This window comes from Onychomys torridus, chromosome 4 (assembly GCF_903995425.1).
Source record: "Onychomys torridus chromosome 4, mOncTor1.1, whole genome shotgun sequence".
Taxonomy (NCBI): Eukaryota; Metazoa; Chordata; class Mammalia; order Rodentia; family Cricetidae; genus Onychomys; species Onychomys torridus.
In genome coordinates, this window is record NC_050446.1 from 93,213,445 (window position 1) to 93,232,280 (window position 18,836).

Here is an 18,836-nt window from a genome sequence, read left to right on the forward strand (position 1 = left end):
TTTTCTTTCCTTTTTTTTTTTTTTGGTTTTCTGAGACAGGGTTTCTCTGTGTAGCTTAGTGCCTGTCCTGGAACTCGCTTTGTGGACCATGCTGTCCTGGAACTCACAGAGATCTGCCTGCCTCTGCCTCCCAAGTGCTGGGATTAAAGGCCTGCGCCACCACCGCCCAGCAGAATGTCATTTACTTCATGGTCTAACTCCTCGAAAGTTGCCCAGGCCCCAGAAATAACCAACCTCCCACCCATTACAAGCAGCCTTCATTTAACTCAGTGTGTCACACATTAAAAACAGACACATGACAGTAGAGCGGACTTCTTGGAAAGAAGGGTTTTGGTCCAAGAGGAACTGGGGATGAAAGGGGGTAATGGGGTTGACAATGCCTAAAATTTATTAAATATGCGGGGCAGTGGTGGCGCACGCCTTTAATCCCAGCACTCGGGAACAAAACAAATTATTAAATACATGTAAGAAACTATGCAAGGATAAATGTTTTTTTAATGAGCTTCTAATTCATTTTTTTCACTCTATATTTTTATGTTGTTTTTTGTTGTCATTGTTACTGTTTTTGTTTTTTGAGACAAGGTTTCTGTGTAGCTTTGGAGCCTGTCCTGGAACTCATTCTGTAGACAAGGCTGGCCTTGAACTCACAGAGATCTGCCTGCCTCTACCTCTGGAGTGCTAGGATTAAAGGTATGTACCAAAGCCCAGCTGATTTTTTTTTTTTTTAAAAAATTAATCACTTTTATTTTGTATGTGAGTGTTTAGCCTGCATTTATGTACGTGCACTGCACAAATGCCTGGTACCCAGGGAGTCCAGATCTCCTGGAATTGGAGTTGGTTTTAAAAAATGATAAGTGGCGCTGTTACCAGGCAAAAAGATCATGAGACATAACAAAGCCCAGTACCGGAGCTTTATTGGGGGTGGGGTGGGGTAACGAAAGAGAGTAACCAGACCTGGGGAGACACATGCAGAGAGAGAGAGAGAGATAGTGGAGGGGAGAGAGAGCAGGGGAGTCTGTGTCCGGCTTTTTAAAGGATTCCCTTGTACATGCACATGTGGGTTTACCCAGCTATACCACACATACGCTGATTGTGTGACCACGCTGGGCTCATTTGCTCAATCACGCAGCACACAGATGATGTAAGACACAAGACCCCTGCTTAGCTACTGAACTGCGCATGTGTAGTCATGCAGCTGGAGTGGCAGAATCCTAAGAGCCACCAGGTGTAAGCTGCCGTCTGGGTGCTGAGAACTGAATCCCAATCCTCCGCTGAGAAAGTAAGTGCTCTTGATGAACTGATGGGCTAACTCTCCAGCCCTAGATTTTTTTAGTGTATTATAGTTTTCAGAACACCTGAAGATTTTCCTTGATGAAAATAACTCACCTGGGGCTGCAGGGATGACTCAATGCTAAGAACACAGGCTGCTTTTCCAGTGGGCCCAGGTTTGATTCTTAGCACCTACATGGTAGATCAAGACCATCTGTAACTCCACTTGGAAGGGATCCAATGCCATCTTCTGGACTCGGTAGATACTGAACACAGGCATACATGTAAACAAAACACCCATAAAATACAAATAAAAACTTTAAAAAGGGGGTTGGGGATTTAGCTCAGTGGTAGAGTGCTTGCCTAGCAAGTGCAAGGCCCTGGGTTCGATCCTCAGCTCTGACAAAAAAACAAAAACAAAAACAAAAACAAAAAACCTTTAAAAAGGGTTCTGCAGGGATGGCCCAGTAATTTAAAGAGCAGTGGACTTGAGTATGATTCCCAGCATCTGCATGGAGTCTTAGAATCATCTCTAGTTCAGTTCCAGAGGATCCAACACCCTCTTCTGGCCTCTAAGGGTACCAGGTATGCACATGGGGCACAGATGTGCAGCCAGGCAAAACATTTACACGTATAGAATAAAAATAGCGAAGGAAGAATGATTAACAAGAATCTACCGCTTTGTTGTTATGGTTGTTGTTTTTGACAGGGTCTCTCATCATGTAGCACAGGCTAGCCTGGAATTCATATTCTTCCTATTTCAAGCTCTTTGAATGCTTCGATCACAGGTCTGCAATTGCCCCTCCCCCCCGCTTCAACTACCTTTTGTAGAAACTGGACCCCAAAGAAATCATCATTATGAGAAGCTGGTAAAACCGAGGAGATGATTCAGTGCCACTCTACACTAACTGGCACCTAACACTGTCTGAGGAGTATGGGGGGGTGTGCAGAGGGCTATGTTAGGGGAGGCACAAAGGCTCTGCAGCCAGTGAGAGCAGAAGAGGAGGTGGAAGGAAATGGAGAATGTGCAGAACCCAGGGCCTGGGGATACTTGTTGATGAGAGTGACTTCTCTTCTAGTTTCTTACCGGTTGTGATAAAATACTCTGACCAAAAGCAGCTTAGGAGAGGAAAGGGTGTGTTTCAGCTCATGGGTTACCGTGCAACACTGAGAGAAGGAAGGATGTAGACGGAACCGTCTTGTTAAATAAGAAACACAGCCAATTGCAGAGTTAAAAGCCACGAGGTCAGAGCTGTAGCTGAGAGCTGAAAACCTTACCCTTCACTGCTGCTCTGTCTTTCCTCTCCACAAGAGAGCTACTTCCTGTGTCCTGTCTTTTATATAGACTTTCTGTTCTGCCTTCTCATTGGTTGTAAACCCAGCCACATGACCTCCTTGTCACTGCCTGTCTGTACAGACCTCCAGGTCTTCTATGGTTGGTATTGAGATTAAAGGTGTGTGTCGCCATGCTGGCTGTATCCTTGAACACACAGAGATCCTGCCTAACTCTCTGCCTCCCAAGTGCTGGGATTAAAGGCGTGCACCACCACTGCCTACCTTCTGCTATAGCTTGCTCTGACCCCAAGGCAACTTTATTAATATACAAATAAAATCACATTTCAGTACAAATAAAATATCACCACAAAAGGGCAGGAACTGGAAGCAGAAACCATGGAGGAATGCTGCTTACTGGCTTGCTTGCATGCCCTTAACTTTGCTTTCTTATACAGGCCTGGACCATCTGCCCAGGGAATGGTGTCACCCACAATGGGCTGGACCCCTCTGTACCAAATAATAATTAAGAAAACCCACAGGCAAATCTGCTTTGGGCGACCCTTCAGTTGGGACTCCCTTCTCAGGTGACTCTAGGTTCTGTTGACAGTTAAAGCTAACTAGGGCATCTAAGTTGAGATCTGAAGGAGAGGCAGTAACAAACTGCCTTGCTAGTTACAGGATAAGGAGTGGGAGAGGCCTATTTCAGGGAGAGGGTAGAGCCAGGCCTGATGGTGCAGGCCCATAATCCCAGCTACTCTGGAAGCTGAAGCAGGAGGATCAAAAGTTCAAGGCCAGCCTGGGCAACTAGTGAGGTCTTGTATCAAAATAAAACTGAGGGGCTGGAGAGATGACTTAGCTGGTGAAGTGATTAATCAAGTTCAAATACTAGCATCCACATAAAAATAAAAAGCTTTTTATTTGTGTGTGTGTGTGTGTGTGTGTGTGTGTGTGTGTGTGTGTGTGTGTTTGAGACAGGGTTGATGATGTAGCCCAAGCCAGCCTCAAGCTTGCACCTCCTGTTGGGATTGAGCACTGAAGGGTCTCCACACAGCTAGCTCCCTCATGGGCTCTTCACCTTTGCTGTGACTCAGATGCCTTTGACACCCTAGTGAAGCTCATGGATCTCTGTCTGGAAATCACTTCAATTTATTCTATTTATCCTATGGGTGTGAGTGTTCTGCCTGTGTGTCTGTAAGTGTACCATGTGTACATCTAATGCTGAAGGAGTCAGAAGACAGCATTACATCCCCTGGACCTGGAGTTATAGGCAGAGTGGGCTGCCATGGGGATGCTAGGAACCATTTCTGCAGTCCCAGAAAATGGCTTTCCTATCTTTCTTTTTTTTTTTTAGACAGAGTTTCTGTTGTAGAATAATCTTTTCATGTACTGTGAAGATATGTCTTTGCTAAGCACCTTTTGATTGGTTTAATAAAGAGCTGAATGGCTAATAGCTAGGCAGGAAGAGGTTTTGCTGGACTTCCAGGCAGAGAGGGAGAAGAGGAGACGAATCTAGGCATGGGAGAGATGACAGAGGACACAGAGAGGAAACAAGAGGTACAAGATGATAAGAGAGGTAAAAAGCCACAAGACAAAACATAGATTAATATAAATGGGTTAATTTAAGTTATAAGAGCTAGTGGGACAAGCCTAAGCAATGGCCAAGCTTTCATAATTAATAATAAATCTCTGCATTTTTTGTGAGCTGGCAGCTCAAACAAAAATCCATCTACAGGTTTCACTGTCTTGTGTGGCCCTGGCTGTCCTGGAACTCACTCTTTAGACCAGTCTGCCTCTGCCTCCTGAGCGCTGCTATTAAAGGCATGTGCTGCCACCACCAGGCAAAAGCTGCTTTTTACGCATAAAATAAATTCTTGGAATGCAAAGGCAACTATGAATGTTGGAATGCAATTACCAAAATATTTTATTTTTAATTATGTGTGTATTTTTAATTAAGTGTATGTGTCCACGTAAGTTTATGCACACCAGTGTGGATATCCACAGATCCAGAAGAGGGTGCTAGATCTCTCAGAGCTGGAATTATAGGTGGTTTTGAGCCAACTGATGTGGATAGGGGAACCAAACTTGAGTTCTTTGTGAGAGCAGTACACTCTCTTAACAACTGAACCTTCTCTTTTGTCCCTTAATATATTTTTTAATTGGGGGTGGAGAGATGGCTTGGTTGGCAAAGTGCCAGCATAAGGACCTCAGTTCAGATCCCCAGGATTCCCATAAAAACTGGGCACTATGGTGCATGCCTATAATTCCCACACTGGGGGTGGGTAGGCTTGGAGATCAGATCTCTGGACTTCCCTGTCCATACTGTAGCCCAATCAATGCGCTCTAGGTCTAGTGAGAGTCTCCGCCTCAAAAAATAAGGTTGAGATTAATTGATCAAGAAAAATATCTGATATCAACCCTTGGCCTACATGTGCACACAGATGAACACAAACACAATCAAAAAAGAATTCCATGTAGGGCTGGAGAGATGGCTCATTGGTTAAGAGCACTGATTGCTTTTCCAGAGGACTGGGGTTTGATTTCCAACACCTACATGGTGACTCCCAATTGCCTATAACTCCAGTTCCAGGGGACCCAGTGTCCTCTTCAAGAATATGTGGGTATCAGACACACATGAGGGGCACAGGCATGTATGCAGTCAAAACACCTATACACATAAAATACATTTTAAAAATTCACATACATGCCAGCACTTGGGAGGCAGAGCCAGGCGGATTTCTGTGAGTTCGAGGCCAGCCTGGGCTACCAAGTGAGTTCCAGGAAAGGCGCAAAGCTACACAGAGAAACCCTGTCTCGAAAAATCAAACAGGAAAAGAAAAAAAATATTCACATACATACATATGCTTACAAAAATATTTTATAATTTGTGGAACCGTAAATTATATATTTAAATTTTTTTTTTTTTTTAGGCAGAGTCTTATATAGCCCAGGCTGGCCTCAAACTGACTAAATAGTTGAGGATGACTTTGAACTCCTGATCTTCCAAGTGCTGAGATTACAGACATGTGCCACCACACCCAGATCCTTTTCTATTAATGTACAATGTTACAAAAATCTAATGGCAGGTTTAAAAATGACCATAATTTTGAAGTAGTAAATACCGTCTTAGGCTGTTTTCTGTACAACAAAATTTGTGAAACTGGATAATTTATAAAGAATATAGGGGTTGGGGATTTAGCTCAGTGGTAGAGTGCTTGCTTAGCAAGTGCAAGCAAGGTCCTGGGTTCGATCCTCAGCTCAAAAGAAAAAAAAAAAAAATATATATATATATATATATATTTAGGCTGGGCGGTGGTGGAACACATCTTTAATCCCAGCATTAGGTGGATCTCAGAGAGTTCAAGGCCAGCCTGGTCTACAAAGTGAGATCCAGGACAGCCAGGACTGTTACACAGAGAAACCCTGTCTTGAAAAACAAAAACTATATATAGAGAGACACATTCAAACCATAGGCAGTCTAAAGCAGTAACAATAATGTAATATATAAATCATGATTTCTATAGGTGGCAAAGTCACAGGCAAGATTAATAAAGCTCATTGCTTTATTGAAAAAAGTGTTTTCAATGAGAGATTATGCAAATAAAGATGAAATCTGCCTCCGCCCCCCATAAGCTATGCAAGGCCCCTGAAGGGATGTATGTTCTGCCAGGGCAGAAAATGAACAGGAAGACATGGCTGAAGAGAACTGAGTAAGCGTGCTCAGGCTGTGGTGGGATCAGCATTCATTCCCAGGGAGTTTGGACTGAAAATGGAGGAGGGCAGGAGAAAGGCTTCTGCCTTCCAGCTCTCCGACTCTCAGTGCCACAAACACGCTGAAGCATCTGCCAGGTGCTGGGGTCTTGAGCACTGTGCTAGGCAGATGCCTCACTGGGGACTGTTAAACCATCACCCTGAGATGAGAGATCTGCTACCACACAGGATGGTAGTCCTACATGATCACATGATCACAGGGTTCTGTAGAACATAACCCACATAAACAGTATGATGCTTTTAATTATGTATAAAAAATAAAGGTTGTTAAACATGAATTGAATGAATTCTGATGATTTCACAAGAGGAAAATCTGCTCTTTTCTTGCATCTTAATCCTCTTCTCTGGTTAAATCTAGAAAATTCAGCTTGTTGTCTTCTGGAAAGGTAGTCATGTTCCTGTGCAGTGGTTTCCAGATCTCACCAAGGTTTCAGATGTCATAGTCATCTTTTTAATGTATGCATTGGAAACCAAACCTGTAACCTGCTTGAGGACCGGAAGAGGTAGCCTTTATAATGCAGTATGGTACTTCATGATCTGGAAAGGTATTAACAAACCCTGAGATAGCCAGAGCAGTGGGACATCCTTGCCATCCTAACATTTGGGAAGGCGAGGCAGGATGATTTTGTATTTGAGGCCAGCCTGAACTACACGGTGAGAAAGCATCCCAGTAAGATGCACACGTTGTGGCACAGCTTGTCTCTAGGCCTACCACCTTCAGAAGTCGACCTGTGGCAAGTGTGGCTACCCTGCCAAGCGCAAGAGAAAGTGTAACTGGAGTGCCCAGGCCTAAGAGACAAACATTCCCGGGACAGGGCGCATGAGGCACTTAAAAATTGTCTTACCGCAGATTCAGACAAGGATTCCGTGAATGAACATCTATACATAAGAGGGTAGCAGCTGCCGCATCCAGTTCATCTTGAGGACTTCAGTCAGTCATAAACAAATGTTCTGGTTTCAAAAACTTAAAAACAACCACAACAACCCCCGAATAAGAGCTCTTTAAATAACTGAAACTTATCTCAGACCTAGGTCACTTCACGTTCCAGACCACTACTGAACACGTGAGCTGAAGTTATATTCTCTGTGCTGTTTTTTACTTTATGAGAAATTAAATCCAGTACATTCTCTGATTCCTAGAAAATTTTTGTCTGCCTTTTCTTCATCTGTGAAATCATAACGTTTCAAAAGCTGCTTTTCAAATATTTTCTTCCAATCCTAATACCGCAAAGAAAAACTCCTCCATGTTGAGACTAATGGTGCTAGATAAAATCTAGTAGGAATTAAAACTCGGTGAAATATTCAATTATTCTCACCCTGTAAATTATAAATTCACGTTATGTGAAAACCTTACGAAGAAAAGAAAAAGGGACCTCCGACGAGGATGGGATTCGAACCCACGCGTGCAGAGCACAATGGATTAGCAGTCCATCGCCTTAACCACTCGGCCACCTCGTCCCAGAAGCTTAGTCCTTCCTGGCCGCTATAGGGAGTAGTACTAGAGGGATGTGACGCAATATCACGAAAGTCGCCATTTTGTACGGAAGCCAACAGTCCGAGGGTTGGCAGAGCGGACACTCGGAAGAAGATGGCCGTTCTCAGCAGAAGAGCTCTATATTTGAGAGAGGTGAAGAAAATTCTGTAGAGGACGAGAAAAAGTTGTGGAAACTTAAGTTAGCGCAGAGGGCGACAGAAAAGTTTAAAGACGTCCTCGGGGAGGGGCCGGCCTGAAGCCTAAGGGGCGGGGTCGTCAGGGCGTGCAGCAGTGCGCATGCGCGCCACTCGGGCGGTTAGATTTGAATATTTCTCAGCGACTAGCCGGGCGTTGTGAAGTGACGTCTCCTGCGGAAGGAGCGCGCCGACCCCAAACAGGCCGGGCTGGTGGACCGTGGCGGGTAAGAGTCCTCCTTTTCGTTCTGGGCTCCTGAGAGGGCTTGGGTTCCGTCTGAGCGCGGACGGGCCGACGCGGGCGGTGAGGGTCGCTCCGTCCGCCCGGCGGCCTCGGAAGGCCCCGGCCCAGTGGTGCCCGCGCGAGCCCCCAACGGCCGGCTCCTCCTCCGCCTCGACCGGCGCGTTTCGCTTCCCGTTTCCCAGCGCTGCTCCTTCCCGACCCGGCGCCTCCCGCCGGCTCCTGCGGTCGGCGCGGCGCCCTGCCGGCGTCCCGGCTCGCCCCACCCGCCGTTCTTTGTCATGGCCCCGGGATCTTGTTCCACCGCCTGTCCTCATCGGAAGGTTCCCCCGGGCTGCAGAGATTGGAAGGCAGGCAGGGAGTGAGTCTTACATTGTAGGTTCGTCTGGGCACAAGAATAGAGTTCCGGGTTTCTGCAGGTCCAACGCTGATCCAGTCACTATCACTGTGGCACAAATTAGATTATAAAACTCCCTTTCCATCGTCGGGCTCTGGATCGAAGCCCCCGTGGATAGGAAGGAAAATATTGCCGACTGGGATTTAAAAAAATGTGTTAGACGTTGTGGTTTGAATACGGATGGCCACCCTAGGGTCCTGTATGTGAATGTCTAGTCACCAGAAAGTGGCACTATTTGAAAGGATTAGAAGGGTTAGGAAGTGTGTCACTGGGGATGGGCTTCAAGCCTAGGCTCTCTGCTGCTGTCTGTGGAAGCTCTCAGCTCCTCCCCCAGCACCATGCCATATTCCCCACCATGATGGTAATAAGTCTCCGAAACTGTAAGCCAGCCCTCCATTAATGCTTCCTTTTATAAGAGTGGCTGTGGTCATGGTGTCTCTGCACAGCAACAGAACACTGACTTAGAGTAACGGAGATAAATAAAGGCTGTGGCTAAAAACTGAAGCAGCAGTTTATTCTAGACACTAAAGGTTGAAGTTTTCACTTCAGTTAAATGGTTTCTTCTGTGTCTTATAGGTTCGTTATAGTGTGCTAAAATAGACTTCATGGAGATGGCATTTCATTGTCTGGCTACATTGTTGAGGGATGATTTATAGATATGAAAGGAGAATATATTATAAGATTTTGGTCATTAAAGATTATGTTGAAGCAGTGTACTTATTGACTGTGTGAATGCTGGAAAGCTTTACAAGATGACAAATGTGTGTAAGTGAAATAACAAATGTTGGAATGGTGATATACACGATGTGTTTGATGCTAAGAGAACAGGAGAAGATACTGACTATAGATACTGGATGGGATGAGCCTTTCCAATAGAACTTTCTGTGATAATGGTAATATTTTATATATGCACTGTCCAGCATGGATCCATTAGCAACCATGTTTTGAGCATTTAAAGTGTAGTTAGGGCTACAAAGAAATGCAGCTATGGTTACCCAAAATACTGAATTTTAACTTGTTTTATTTTCATTTCAGTGTAGATAACTATTGTCTTTGACAGCATAGATCTAGAATCTATCAATGAAGACTGTGGAAAATATTTATTGTAGATTTTGGTTGTATAAATTCAGGAGTAGACAAAGAGCCAGATAGTATTTTAGGCTTTGCTGGCTGCAGTTCACTGTGATGTTCTCTGCCACATAATGTTTTGTTGTTGCTGTTTATTTTCTTCAATTAAAAAAAAAATCCTCAAAGACTGTTTTGGCCCAGTGTCAGTACTTTGCAGACTCCTGGATTATTTAGACTAGTGAGTCTTAAACTTTTTGGTTCAAACAGTCCAAAAGAAATACTTAACAGTTTGATTTACTATATAGCTAGGCTCAATAAACTTAATGAATATGTCTTAACAACTTAGTGGCCATTTGATAAATATAAGTTGAAGATAAAGATAATATGCTTTTTTCTTAATTAGTCAAATTTCTAGTTAAATAAGTTTGTCTCTTGAACATTGTACCACTTTGATTAAAACAAACAGAAACTCATTAGCTTTTATTCATACCAGTTGCTAAAACTCTTCACAATGATATATTATAATTGACAGTAATGTAGCTAGGAACTATTTTGAATTAGTAGTTCACACAGTGCCTGATGCTTTTCAAGAATGGCTGTTTAAAAAACAAATAATAAGGGGTTGGGGATTTAGCTCAGTGGTTTAGCCCTGGTTCGGTCCTCAGCTCCAAAAAAGAGAAAAAAAATATCCAAACACCTCTATAAGTATATCCCTAAATGCCAAATGCAGTTTTGGAACCAATCAATACTCAGTATGAATGTAATTAAAAAGCATTTTGTAAGTAAGGTTATTATAATGGTCTGGGGGCTTGGCTTGTTTCTGTTAAAGGGTTTCTGTTGTGGGTTATGTAATAAAATACATATTTAATAGAATTAGAGACTTCCAGTAAGCACTCCACCCCCCCTTTGGTTTTTCCAAGTTCTAGTAAGTTTTGAATCTCAGTTAAATGTAAACTAGTCTACAAGTTGGAGAAGAATGATTCTCAAAGACTTTTAAACCTTAGGTTAATATTTCCTAGTATTTTTTTTTTTAAATCTGTTTTGAGTATGGAATTTGAAACTATTCCTATAGAACAGTGATTCTCAACCTTCCTAATGCTATGAATTTAATACACTTCCTCATGTTATGGTGACCCACCAACCATAAAATTATTGCCATTGTAGCTGGGCGAGGTGGCACACACCTTTAATTCCAGCACTCAGGAGGCAGAGGCAGTTTTAAGGCGATCCTGGACTACAGAGCTAGTTCCAGGACAGTTAGGGTTACACAGGGAAACCCTGTCTCAAAAAACAAAACAAAACAAAAAAAGTTTTTTTTATTGCTACTTCATAACTGTAATTTTGCTACTATTATGAATCATAATGTAAAAAAAATGGTAATTTAAATTGTAGAATAAATATCTGGTATACCACCTCAGTGAAAGGTTTGTTCAACCCCCAAAGGGGTCATGACCACAGTTTTAGAACTACTGCTGCTACAGAAGAGCAAAATATACTAGTTAGTACTCATGTTTACTTGTGAAGGATACTCATTCAGCAAATAGTTATTGAGCTCTTTCTATTTAAAAGCCCTGCTAGACTATGACAGCAAACTTAAGACACACCACCCTATTTTCACAATTTTCTGCTGTGGCAAAGGTAACTTTGGGGAAATGATAGACACAGTTAATTTATATAACAGAATTTAAAATTATAGTCATAATGCTCAGAGAAGATATACATAGTGCTACCAAGAAAACTTAGTCTTTCTTGCCAAGAGACTAGCACTTCTGAATACACTAATTTGAGAAAGATCTCTGCATAGGAATAGAACAGCTAATATGGCTACCAAAATCAGGGGGTAATAAGGGATAACGAAGTCTTGGGGTAAGGTCCCAGTGAAGATTGTCAGTACAATAGCAAGCAATTGAAATATTTTAAGTGGGAAATTGCTTTTAAATGAATACATTTATGAGCTGAAGAGATGGTTCAGTAGTTAAGAGCATTGGCTGATCTTTGAAATGAAGGAACTCTGGATTCAATTTCTGGTAGCTCATAACTCCCAGTTCTGGGGATTTTCTTTTCTTTTTAAAAATAATTTATTTACTTATTTATACTTTATGTGCATTGGTGTTTTGCCTACATGTGTGTCTGTGTGATTGTGTTGGATCCACTGAAACTGGAGTTACAGTTGTGTGCTGCCTTGTGGGTGTTGGGAATTGAATTCCAGCAAACCCTCTGGAAGAGCAGCAGTGCTCTTAACCACTGAACCATCTCTCCAGCCCCTGGATTCAGTGTTCTGGATCTAGTCTCCACAGACACTAGACACAAAGGAGGTGCACAGATAAAAATGCAAACAAAACACTCATATATATTATATGTAATATATATAATTAAAAATTACATATATATTTTAAAACAGCCAAGCCAGGTGTATTTGTCCTTGCCTTTAATCTCAGCACTCAGGAGGCAGAGGCAGAAAGAAACCCATGAGGTTGAGGCCAGCATGGTCTTTAGTGAGTTCCAGGCCAGGTAGGACTACATAGTGAGACTATCTTTTTCTTTTTGTTTTTCAAGACAGGGTTTCTCTGTGTAGCTTTGTGCCTGTCCTGGATCTCGCTCTGTAGACCAGGCTGGCCTCGAACTCACAGAGATCCGCCTTCCTGTGCCTCCGGAGTGCTGGGATTACAGGCGTGCGCCGCCACCGCTTGGCTGGCCCATAACTTCTTATTTCATGTTCTTTTCAGGGTAAATCCTCACTGAGTAGAATTCTAATTGAATAGTCAACTATGGCATGTAAACTAGCGACATTGCCGGGTCTAGTAGTGCTTTCCTGTAATCGAGGCTACTTGGTAGACAGACAGGAGGACCAAAAGTCCAAGACAGGTCTTGGTACAGAGTGAGTTCAAGGCCAACTGGCAACTTAGAGAATGTGAGTTGTGTTGTCATCCTTTTTTCAAGAAAAATTGAAAATCTAATTATTGTATGAAATCTTGATTTTTTGCAATTTAGGCAATAAAATTAAAAAATGAAGTATCATGTATGCGTTAAAAGTTGTGTGGTTGGCACATGCTTTTAGTCACAGTACTTGTAGCAGTCTCCCTTGCCTCTCTGCCTTCTGAGTGCTGGGATTTCAGGATACCCAGCATGGTTTAATTTCTTAAGGTAAATTCACTATTTGAGATCTCTAGTGGAGCCAGGTGGTAGCGCACACCTTTAATCCCAGCACTCGGAGGCAGAGCCAGGTGGATCTCTGTGAGTTCAAGGCCAGCCTGGGCTACAGAGTGAGATCCAGAACAGGCACCAAAACTACACAGAGAAACCCTGTCCCGGGGGAAAAAAAACAACACACAAGCAAACCAAAAAAGATATCTAGTTGACTTCCATTTAGGGGTTGAATTATTATGCAATTAAGTGTTATATATTATTTAATTATGCAAACTAGGCCAGATTTTTATTGGAAAGTCCATATCATCACACTCCGAGATGGTCTACAGTTTTATCTGTTTTATTTTTTTGGTGAGAAATGGGGAGGAAGGAGGAATGGCTTATAGCCAAGGCTGGCCTGGAACTTGATATGTAACTGAAACTAGCTTTGAACTTTTTTTTCTTTTTTCTTTTTTTAAAGATTTACTTATTTATTATGTATACAATAATATGTTCTGCCTGCATGTGTCCCTGCAGGCCAAAAGAAGGTGTCAGATCTCATTACAGATGGTTGTGAGCCACCATGTGGTTGCTGGGAATTGAACTCAGGACCTTTGGAAGAGCAGCCAGTACTCTTAACCTCTGAGCCATCTCTCCAGCCCTAGTTTTGAACTCTTGATCCTCCTGCCTCCACATCCCAAGTGCTAGGGATTATAGGGATGATCCTAATACCTGGCTTAGAGTTTTACCTTGAATATGAAAAATTTCCAGTATTAAGTATAACATGGGGCCTGGGGAGATGGCTCAGTGGGTAAAGCATTTACTTTGCAAACATGAGGACCTGGGTTCAAATCCCCAGGACCTACATAAAGGCTGTGTGTGCCAATAACCTAGCATTGGGTGATGGAGACAGGCAGAGCCTAGAGCACTATGGCCAACCAACCTAGCCCAAATGGCAAGCTTCTGGTTCAGTGCAACCTTGTCCAAGTAAGGTGGAGGGAGATGGAGGAGGACACCTGTCATCCTCCTCTGTATTATACAAGTACATACATTCACATGCATACATACATATGCAACCACACACACATGCATGCTTGCACACATGAAAAGAATAAATAAACAACAACAACAACAAAAAGGTGTGTATGGCAACTACTTCTGAAATACTAGTACTGTGCTATAATTCTAGGCCAACCTGAGCAAAAGTTTGAACTTAAAAAGAACCTGCCAGAAAGTCATGCTGGGAGGCCAGAGTTACCAAATGCAAAGTAGAGGCAAAGTCCCTACCTTCTCCCCCGTGCCACAGCACAAAGCAAAAAAAAAAAACAAAAAAAAAACAGGGTGGGGGGTAGTATAACACGGTACTTAAACTGTCCTAAATCCCTTATGTTTTAGAGCTCACAATGTGGTTTTTGCTTCTTATTTTTGGTATTTACAAGATAACTCTAAAGTCTCACCCATGCTCCTAATCTCCCATAGATTGTAATTTTTGTCATACTTGTTAATACTATGTTTTTTTTTACAGAAAAAAGTTGTCAAAAATGGATGGGATATCTTCAGAGGCTAATGAAGAGAAGTAAGTTCATTCAGTGCTGCTCAAATGTTTTCTATAAGAAAGATTCTTTTTTTGTTGTTTTGTTTGTTTGTTTTTTCCAGACAGGGTTTCTCTGTGTAGCTTTGTGCCTTTCCTGAAACTCACTTGGTAGCCCAGGCTGGCCTCGAACTCACAGAGATCCGCCTGCCTCTGCCTCCTGAGTGCTGGGATTAAAGGTATGCGCCACCACTGCCCAGCAAGAAAGATTCTTTGCAAACTAGTTAAGAACTATCAGTGGCGTCTGAAATTATTTTCTATTTTGTTTCAAGTAAAAGAAGTCGGTGTTATCAAGTGACAGCCCTTCTGCCATATCTTTGTAAAAGTTTACTTAAAGTAAGAACGGAGGACTTGAAGGACTTGCATAGGTACCACTTTTCATCTCATCAAGGCCTTAGGAAGTGAAATGATTTCTCCAAAATTAGCAGCATAAACTAGTGATGTTTGCCACTTAAAAATAATGTTTTTTGAGACAGTTTCACTATGAAGTTCTTGGTTGGCCTGAAACTTGACCAGGCTAACCTAGAATTCATAGAGAAGTATCACTTTTGGAGTACTAGGATTAAAGGCATGTTCCACCACACCTGTCCCTATTTTTTAAAAATTTGTTTGTTTCTTTTCTTTTCTTTTTCTTTTTTTTTTTTTTTTGAGCTGAGGATCGAATTGTTTGTTTCTTTTAAGACAGAGTTTCTCTTTATGTCTCTGACTGTCCTGGAACTTGCTCTGTATAGACCAGGGTGGCCTGGAGCTCAGAGATCCATCTGCCCCTGCCTCCCAAGTGCTGGGATTAAAGGCATGCACCACAACTACCCAGTTCTTAGTTTTTTGTTTTGTTTTTTTGTTTTTTCGAGACAGGGTTTCTCTGTATAGCTTTGCGCCTTTCCTGGAGCTTGCTCTGTAGACCAGGCTGGCCTCTAACTCACAAAGATCCGCCTGGCTCTGCCTCCCGAGTACTGGGATTAAAGGCGTGCGCCACCACCGCCTGGCAAAAACAAACAAACAAACAAAAAAAACACTTTAAAAAAAAAAAATCCCACCATTAAATTTTTTTTTTTCTTTTTTTTGAGACAAGGTTTCTCTATGTAGCCCTGACTGTCCTGGAACTTGCTCTGTGGACCCCACTAGCCCCAAACTCACAGAGATCCTTCTGCCTCTGCCTTCTGAGTGCTGGGATTAAAGGTGTGTGCCCAGCTAAAGAAAGCTCTCCCCACCAACCAATTCTTTGTGCAACACCACCCAATTCTCCTAGCTGCCCTGGAACTCATTTTGTAAACCAGGTTGGCTTCAAACTCACAGAGATAAAACATTGAAGTCTTATACTGTAACACATAAGGGATAAGGTAATGAGGTGATGATTAGCTTTTACAAACTCAGTTGTTAATCTAAATATACATAATTTTTTTTTTGTAGTGACAATATTCAGAAGCCTGTTAGAAGACGGCATTCCTCAGTAAGAAATATTTTTATTTAAATTAATGCTGTTATTTTTACTGAATACAAGTATAGTAATATTGATTGTGGCTTTACTTTGGCATCCCAACTAGCTTCTTATTGCTTTCTGAATAAAAGATTCAGATAGTTAATCTGGTTATACAATTCAGTAAATATGCTAAAATTCATGTCTATGCACTTTTAAATAATTTAATAAGCTTTTATTAGCATATTTCTACATCATTATGATATTTTCAAATGTGTTTAATACATTTTATCCTATATGAATTATACTTCATTATTGTAAATGCTTAAAATGTATAATATTTTTCTCTCTTAAAAATATATTTAATTGGCATTCAAACTATTATAAGCCACAAGTTTACTCAAGTTGATTTACATATTAAATTCATGTTATTATGAAACTAAAAAAATAAAACAGTATAGGGTGCCTATATGCAAAATTTACCTAGCAAAATTCTAGCATAATCCTGCTAAGATTTTCTTTCTTTTTTTCTATTTTGACTGCTTTTGGGTAGGTTTTGCTAACAAGTATAATTTATATGATTATTTCTTGATTGCTATGATATTATTTTCATGTTTAAATTCTATGTGAAGAGTTTTATGTATTTCCTTAAGATAGGAAAACAAGACTTAGAACTGAATTGGGTTAGTGTGATTATCCTATTAGGGCATGCCCTCATTCCTGAACTGAACATTAGGAACAAAGAAATTTCAGACTGTTGGATGGTCTCAGTAACTTTGAGTTAGTCGGTAGCTTTACCTAAACCACTTGAGATGATTTTGTGCAGAAGAATTTGGGAGAGTGGGCCAGGAGAAGGCATATTAAGTCAGCCACATAATACTGAACAATATGACTTTGAGGAATTTCAGGGATTTTAGTGGAAATTTTAGTTTTCTACTCATATAACTTAAATTGACTAGGACCTATGTTAGATTTTCATGACTAATTTTAATTATTGCCTCTAGATTTTGAAACCCCCAAGGAGTCCTCTTCAGGACCTCAAATGTGGTAATGAGACAGTTCAGGTAAGCCTCTGGTGCAGATGCTTTGGAATTTAGTGATTCTGTTTTGTGGAGGGACTTGGTTTGTTGAGATTAGGTGTCAGTCTCATAGTCCAGAGTGACTCTGACCTTGGGGCAGTTCTGTTTGAACTTCCCAAGCGCTAGGGTTATAGATATCTATCGTCATGTCTGGCTTCAGTGGCCATCATGAATTTTGTTAGCTATATGAAGAGACAATGATGCCATTAATGATTCCCATTTAAATGTGTACAAGTAAGTGTCTCGTGGCTTCCATGTTACTGTTCAAATACTTTTGTGATGTTTTTCTGTTGGCTTAGCAGCTGCACATAAATCTATTGATATTTTAATTATCATCTGCCTCCCCATAGCCCTCAGTCAGCACCCCTCTGGTCACTCAGGCTGCAGCTTGGTGGAGCTTCTGGTCCCATTGGCTTTGAATTAAGTCTCTATTGTTCTGTTTATCAGTAAGACTCAGAAGTCAAAGGATGGGGTGAAAATCTGCTAGCTCAGAGAGGCTGTGTAGCAACTAGCTGACTTTGCTTTTTGTTCAGAGATGCCCCAAGAGACACATCTCTTCCCTTGTCCCAGAACTGAGAGAGCTCAAACTCTAGTCCCCACCCTTTCCTTCCTGTGTGCCTTCTCTATCCAAATTACTGGCTTCTCTATGGCCAATTCCCGTTAACTAGTCATTGGCTCCACCCCCTGATTCAAGGTATAACTTTATTGGGCAGTCTTGGGAGTGTCAGAGTGCAATCAAAATATTCCACAACAGTTTTGGGCTTGAGCTGTAACTCAGTGGTGGAATGCTTATGTACTGTGCATGAGGCCCTGTGGCAGTGCTAAAAAAAAAAATCCAAATTCTTGAGTAAGCTGGCATTTATATTTTTAAAACTCTTATTTGTTGATAATAATTTAATCTCTACTGGCATTAAAATAGGGAATGATATTGATTTCTTACCTTGACACAGGAACTAGTAGAAGCCTTTACATGTTGAGGCATCTCTCTAGTCTACCTGTCTAGCTTTTTTTTTTTTTTTGAGCTGAGGATCAAACCTAGGGCCTTGTGCTTTTGCTAGGCAAGTGCTCTACCACTGAGCTAAATCCCCAACCCCTAGCTTTTTACGTGGAGTTAGGGATTGGAAATCCAGTCCTCTCACTTATATGGCAAGCACTTTATCTACTGTCTGTCATGCCTACTGTATCTGATTAGACCTTTGACCATATAGATTGCTTAATATAGATGGCATACTATTCTTGGTTGTTTTAAATTTATGTTTATATATGAATGCCTGCATATCAGTATGTATTCCTTGGGTATGTCTAGAGCCCACAGAAGCCAGAAGAGATTGTCAGATCCCCTGGAGCTGGAATTATAGCTAGTTGTGAATTCCCCAGTTTGGGTGCTGGGAACCAAACCTGAGTTCTTTGCAAGAGCTGTATGTATTCTTATCTACTGAGCCATCTTTCCAGCCCCCTTAAAGAGATACATAGTCAGCTGGGTAGTGGTGGCCCAGGCTTTCATCCCAGCACTCCGGAAGCAGAGGCAGGTGGATATCTGAGTTTGAGGCCAATCTGGTCTACAGAGCAAGTTCCATCCAGGACATTCAGGACTGCACAGAGAAACAAAAAACAAAAACAAACAAAAAAAGGAGATAATACATCGTCACAGCAAGGCTATTCACAGTAGTCAAGAGGTAGGAAATCTAAATGTCTATTTTGTTTAAATGAACAAAATGTGGCATTTCTATATAATAAAATTCAGTATTAAAGTCTGACATATACTACAACATGCAAGAATCTTGAAGAGCTAACTGAAAAAAAAATTCAAAAATACAAACTCTACTTGTTACCACTTATATGAGATATATAGTTAAATCAATAGAGACCAAAATAGAATATTGACAAGGATTTGGAGGATCTCAGTGTGTATTTTTGTTTGTTTTGTTTTGATTTAA

The 18,836-nt window shown here is 41.5% G+C and overlaps 1 protein-coding gene and 1 non-coding gene across 2 annotated transcripts in view; one reads left to right on the top strand and one right to left on the bottom strand.

The window, feature by feature from the left end:
* Positions 1–7,688: 7,688 nt before the first annotated feature.
* Positions 7,689–7,770, bottom strand: Trnas-gcu. The gene has a single exon. It is a non-coding gene; the product is annotated as a tRNA-Ser (tRNA).
* A 777-nt stretch (positions 7,771–8,547) lies between these two features.
* Knl1 (kinetochore scaffold 1) overlaps positions 8,548–18,836 on the top strand; it is a 68,456-nt gene continuing 58,167 nt past the window's right edge. The window contains exons 1-4 of the mRNA XM_036183010.1: positions 8,548–8,582; positions 14,338–14,388; positions 15,814–15,853; positions 16,825–16,884. Of these exons, the coding sequence (XP_036038903.1) occupies positions 14,354–14,388; positions 15,814–15,853; positions 16,825–16,884 (135 nt within the window). The 5' untranslated portion in view covers positions 8,548–8,582; positions 14,338–14,353. The remainder of the gene's footprint in view (positions 8,583–14,337; positions 14,389–15,813; positions 15,854–16,824; positions 16,885–18,836) is intronic.